The sequence below is a fragment of the Physeter macrocephalus genome, chromosome 5, assembly GCF_002837175.3.
Source record: "Physeter macrocephalus isolate SW-GA chromosome 5, ASM283717v5, whole genome shotgun sequence".
NCBI lineage: Eukaryota > Metazoa > Chordata > Mammalia > Artiodactyla > Physeteridae > Physeter > Physeter macrocephalus.
This window is the reverse complement of record NC_041218.1, coordinates 21,038,034-21,043,856: the sequence shown is the minus strand read 5'-3', so window position 1 is coordinate 21,043,856 and position 5,823 is coordinate 21,038,034. Positions and strand designations below refer to the sequence as shown.

At 47.7% G+C, this 5,823-nt stretch overlaps 1 protein-coding gene across 1 annotated transcript in view; it reads right to left on the bottom strand.

The window, feature by feature from the left end:
• The window catches only part of LOC114486276 (plexin-A4-like), a 59,011-nt gene extending 53,420 nt beyond the window's left edge, over nucleotides 1–5,591 (bottom strand). The window contains exon 1 of the mRNA XM_028489737.2: nucleotides 5,463–5,591. Within this exon, the coding sequence (XP_028345538.2) occupies nucleotides 5,463–5,516 (54 nt within the window). The 5' untranslated portion in view covers nucleotides 5,517–5,591. The remainder of the gene's footprint in view (nucleotides 1–5,462) is intronic.
• Nucleotides 5,592–5,823: the final 232 nt, after the last annotated feature.

Genomic DNA, 5,823 nt, shown 5'->3' with positions numbered 1-5,823 from the left:
TCTCCCTCCCTCCCACCGTCCCTATCCCACCCCTCTCGTGGTCACAAAGCACAGAGGTGATCTCCCTGTGCTATGCGGCAGCTTCCCACTAGCTATCTAATTTACATTTGGTAGTGCATATATGTCCCTGCCACTCTCTCACTTCGTCACAGCTTACCCTTCCCCCTCCCCATGTCCTCAAGTCCATGCTCTAGTAGGTCTGTGTTTTATTCCTGTCCTACCACTAATCTCTTCATGACATTTTTTTTTCTTAGATTCCATATATATGTGTTAGCATACGGTATTTGTTTTTCTCCTTCTGACTTACTTCACTCTGTATGACAGACTCCAGGTCTATCCACCTCATTACAAATAACTCAGTTTCATTTCTTTTTATGGCTGAGTAATATTCCATTGTATATATGTGCCACATCTTCTTTATCCATTCATCTGTTGATGGACAGTTAGGTTGCTTCCATGTCCTGGCTATCGTAAATAGAGCTGCAATGAACATTTTGGTACATGACTCTTTTTGAATTGTGGTTTTCTCAGGGTATATCCCACTACTGGGCATATACCCTGAGAAAACCATAATTCAAAAAGAGTCATGTACCAAAATGTTCATTGCAGCTCTATTTACAGTAGCCAGGACATGGAAGCAACCTAGGTGTCCATCAACAGATGAATGGATAAAGAAGATGTGGCACATATATACAATGGAATATTACTCAGCCATAAAAAGAAATGAAACTGAGTTATTTGTAATGAGGTGGATAGACCTGGAGTCTGTCATACAGAGTGAAGTAAGTCAGAAGGAGAAAAACAAATACCGTATGCTAACACATATATATGGAATCTAAGAAAAAAAATGTCATGTTATTCCCGTCCTAGTGGTAGGACGGGAATAAAACACAGACCTACTAGAGTATGGACCTGAGGATATGGGGAGGGGGAAGGGTAAGCTGTGACGAAGTGAGAGAGAGGCAGGGACATATATACACTACCAAATGTAAATTAGATAGCTAGTGGGAAGCTGCCGCATAGCACAGGGAGATCACCTCTGTGCTTTGTGACCATGAGAGGGGTGGGATAGGGAGGGTGGGAGGGAGGGAGACGCAAGAGGGAAGAGATATGGGAACATATGTGTATGTATAACTGATTCACTTTGTTGTAAAGCAGAAACTAACACACCATTGTAAAACAGTTATACTCCAATAAAGATGTTAAAATAAATAAATAAATAAATAAAATTACATTGAAAAAAAAAACTGCATAGTAAATTTTCATTGTAACCCAATAGGTTAGAGTTTAGGAGGCAATGATATAGGTGGAAAATGAGGTGTGTGGTTACTGTTTGCTCTCTGTCTTTGAAGGATTGGTGTGTGATCAGTGCCTGGGCAACCCCTCACCCAAATGCCCAGACTGCACCACATGGTCACAGAAGAGAGGCCTGGTGGCCTAACCTCCGGGACAGCCTAAAGCCAGAGGACCCCATCTTCTTCACATGCACCTATCATGCCCATCCCACTGCCTGAAAAGGTGGAAACTCTGCTTTAGATTAGTCAATGCCTTCCCTAGGAATGTTTCCAAACCCGGAAAACCAATAGAGAGAAACTATTCCAGTGGCAGGGAGAAGTTGGAAACACATAAGAAAAGAACTATCCACACAAGATCTCTGGATCTTACATAGGAGGCTGGATCTCACATAGCCCCAAGCTAATGTGGAACAGTAGAAGTTGATTTCTGTCTGTAAGAAATTAATTAATGAGTTCAATGGAAATGAAAAAGTCTTATATTCTAGGTATATGCCCCAAAAGATGGAAGCAGGAGCTCAAACAGATATTTGTACGCCCATGTTCATAGCTGCATTATCACACTAGCCCAAAGGTGGAAGCAGCCCAAGTATCCATTGACAGATGAATGGATAAATGAAATGTGGTCTATACACACAATGGGCTATTATTCAGTCTTAAAAGGAAAGAAATTCTGTCACATGGTACAACAAGGATGAACCTTGAAAACATTTTACTAAGTGAAATAAACCAGTCACAAAAGTCCAAATACTGTATGATTCCACCTATAGGAGGTACCCAGATTAGCCAAGTTCATAGACACAGAAAGTAGAATGGTGGTTGCCAGGGGCTGCAGGGGAGGGGCAATGGGGAGTTACTGTTTAATGGGTACAGAGTTTCAGCTGGGGAAGATGAAAAAGTTCTGGAGATGGACTGTAGTGCTGGACAGTAATGTGAGTGAACTGAATGCCACTGAACTGTACACTTAAAAACAGTTGAAATGGTAAATTTTATGTTATGTATATTTTACCAGAACTTAAAAAAATCTGTGTGACATGCTTGATTCAGAGCCCGTGCCTGACAATTAGCCGTCTCGTGGTCTCCAACTCAGGGAAATCGGTGAAGCTGACTACTCCATCGTCAGCAGAAGGATGGGACGAGAGAGTCTCCCCTTGTGATAAAGGCAAGGACAAGAGAGAAGCCTCAGGTTTGAGGGGAAATTTTAACGTGCCAGATGAGGAATAAGGCCACGGTAGGACGTGATGTGACTTGTAACGGGGGCCATGGGAACGGTCTCGGGCATAGGTGAGGTGTCCACCCACGGAGCATCTGGGGAGTCATACAGGTGATCATCAGAACCCAGCAGCCCTGATTCTCAGAGGCTTTCTTGGGCAGCCCTCCAAGGGCTGAGTGCATCCCACAGCCCCTGACCGATGGGCGGGGGAGGGGCGTCAGGGACTCCTGGTGGTGCAGCTCTGGACGTGCCCTGGTGAGTGTGTGTCCAGCCTGCGGGGTGGGCGGTGTCCCTGTGAATGAAGACACTGTGGGTCTCTGGGCCGTACCGAACAAGGGCTCCTGAAGCTTTCTGGGCAGGGGTAGGAGTCTGCTGCAGTTCACTCTGCAGCCCCAGAAGCCTCCGGTGAGGGCTGCCTCAGATGCCTGGGAACAAGGCAGGCAGGGCCAGGGCAGCACACAGTGGAGGAGGGAGATGGCTCCGAGCAGTGCGCTGAGGGTGCCCAGGGCTTCTGTCTTTTGAGCCCAGCTTGCTGGGCAGGGCTCCTGGGCTGTGCACCTTGCTGAGGATTAAGCCTAGGAGTTGGGCAGCAGTTTCTCTCAGAAAACTAGCCCTAGAGGAAAGGCCCGGGGAAGTGCCGCTGGGTAGGGATGCCACCAGCTTTCAGCAAGGGGCCTGGTACAGTTCAGAAAGGCAATGAGAGGGAATCATTAGGATGCTGGTCTTCGGCAAAGAGAGCTGCTAGAGACAGTGAGGCAGGTCGTGCACTGCACGCGTCCAGGAAGTGCCGCATATGGTCAGTGCCGTCTGGAGCGGTGCCGTGTTCAACCTGCACCCTCCCACAGCATCCTGTGGGACGATGAGCCCTGGAGCTCCCCTCCACCGCCCTGGGCAGCCTTTGCGAGTGCACTGCCCTTGGGTGTGTGCTACATCAGTGCCAAGTCAGGCCTGAGAATATAAACATCTACGGAGATGCAAGGGCAGGTGGGAAAGCCATAAGATAAACGGGATCAAATGAGAAACAAGACCATACAATAGGATGTGGCATGATTTACAATATGGGCCATAGGACTGGTTGGGAAAGCAGTGTGGAGCGTGTGTGTGTCCATCAAGAAAACACCTTGTGTGGGAAAAGGCTGTCTCCCAGCCCACTCCAAAGTATTCGGGCTGCCCTACAGGGATGCCAGCTTGGAAATGGTCTCAGAAAATCTGATTTAAAAGTTAAATGCTTATGGACATATATACACTACCAAATGTAAAATAGATAGCTAGTGGGAAGCAGCCGCAGAGCACAGGGATATCAGCTCGGTGCTTTGTGACCGCCTAGAGGGGTGGGATAGGGAGGGTGGGAGGGAGACGCAAGAGGGAGGAGATATGGGGATGTATGTATATGTGTAATTGATTCACTTTGTTATAAAGCAGAAACCAACACACCATTGTAAAGCAATTATATTCCAATAAAGATGTTAAAAAAAAAGGTTAAATGCTTAAAGCAAATCTACTTGGAATTTTGAGCTAATGAAAAAGAGAGAATAACTTTACATACTCATCCTAGCTGAATTCTTATTTTGAGGGGTGTGGGGATGTTCAAACACAACTTCCCTTCCTAGGACTGCCATTTCCACCCTAATTCAGGCAGACACACAGATATTCATTAATTCAAATCGTTCAACACTTCCTGCATGCCTACTATGTGCCAAGCACTCTGCTGGAAGCCAGAATTACAAAGATAAATAAGGTATGCACAGTCTACACAAAAATCACACACACACACACACACACACACACACACTCTTCATTCCACAATCAAGTTGGAGAAATGGTGGGGGGGGGGCGCCCAAGGGCCCTGGGGACTTGCTGCATTTCCTGCAGAGGGACACAACCTCTACGTCCCCTTGGAGAACCCATGCAGACATTCCCAGGGGGTCAGTACCTGCTTAACTGTGCAACTCCGGAGTGACAGGTCTGTTTCTATGTTACGGACAATATAAATATGGAATCAGTCTTATTTTCCGTGGTGTTTTGGCCAAAGATTTTTGATCCATCCAAATAAGTCTCCAGAGCCGTAGGGCATGACACGGACACAGCCCCTCAGAAGTCACGTGCACAGGCTTGTCCTTAGGAATATAGACTCTGGAGTCTCCCTGCTGGACTCGGATCCCTGCCCCACTCCCTCCCAGTTGTGTGGCCTCAGTTTCTTCACCTGTGAAATGGGTGTACCTGCTTCGGAGGGCTCTTGGGAGGTTAAATCGATGCACAGGTGTAAAGTACTGAAAACTGGACCAGGATGTTAGTCAGCAGTCAACTCAGGGTAGTTATTCCTTATGATTATCATTGTGCCCTGGTTTCCTCATTTGTATTTTTCGCATTTCCCTGGTATTTATAAGTCATTCCAAATCCCTTTCAGAACAAAGCATAATAGAATATATGCTTAAGCCAGACACTATGCTAGACACTAAGTGGGATAAAATGTTCACAAGATGAGGTCCCTGCTGGTACAAAGGCAGAGATGTTCTTATCATTCACATTCCTACCTTCCTCCTGAGTGCAGCCCTTATCTTTCCCACATTTATTTACTGAGCACCAGCTAAGCGGTGAAATCCCTTATATTGTGGTTTCTTCAACAAGGGTCCGTGAACGTCCTACACTGTTTGCCAGATTTCCCGTTTCTGTGTCTATGGACAGTTTTTCTGAGGAGAGGGTCTTCAGCTTCCATCCAGTTCTCAAGGGATTTATGACCCCCTAAGACCCAAAGCCCTACTCCCACCCTTTCCTCCCGAAGGACGGGCTGACACCAACGGCGGGGCAAGCTGGCACCACCCCTTGGGCCAGTCTCGTCCCCTCCCTGGCCTCATCTGAGCCTCCTCTGAATGAGGCGGCTGGACTTGGTCACCATTGTCTCTCTCTGCACTAACACTGCAATGGGAAAGGACTTGGCCACCGGAACCGCTTCTCACCTCGAGGTCCCGGAGGACAGGGTGGTCTTCAATTCCCGGGAACAGCACTCGCATAGTGTAGGTTCTGTAGTCCAGGAAGGGAATCCCGGCTCCGTCCAGGTCACTGGTCAACTCGTGGATGTCCGTCTGCAGCTCGGCAAAAGCTGGCACAAAGACAAGCCCGTGAGACTGCTGGATGGGGCCCGAGAGCTACGCTGCCTCGGAACACTCAGAACCCTCTCCCAGGCCCCCGGAGACCTGCACAATGGACCGAAGTAGCGCAGGAATGAGGAGGAGGGGGATGTTTTACGTAGCTGAGGTGAACGATATAGGTATGGGAGAAAGATGCAGCACAAGGAAGCTTGTCTTGGGCCACATCCCT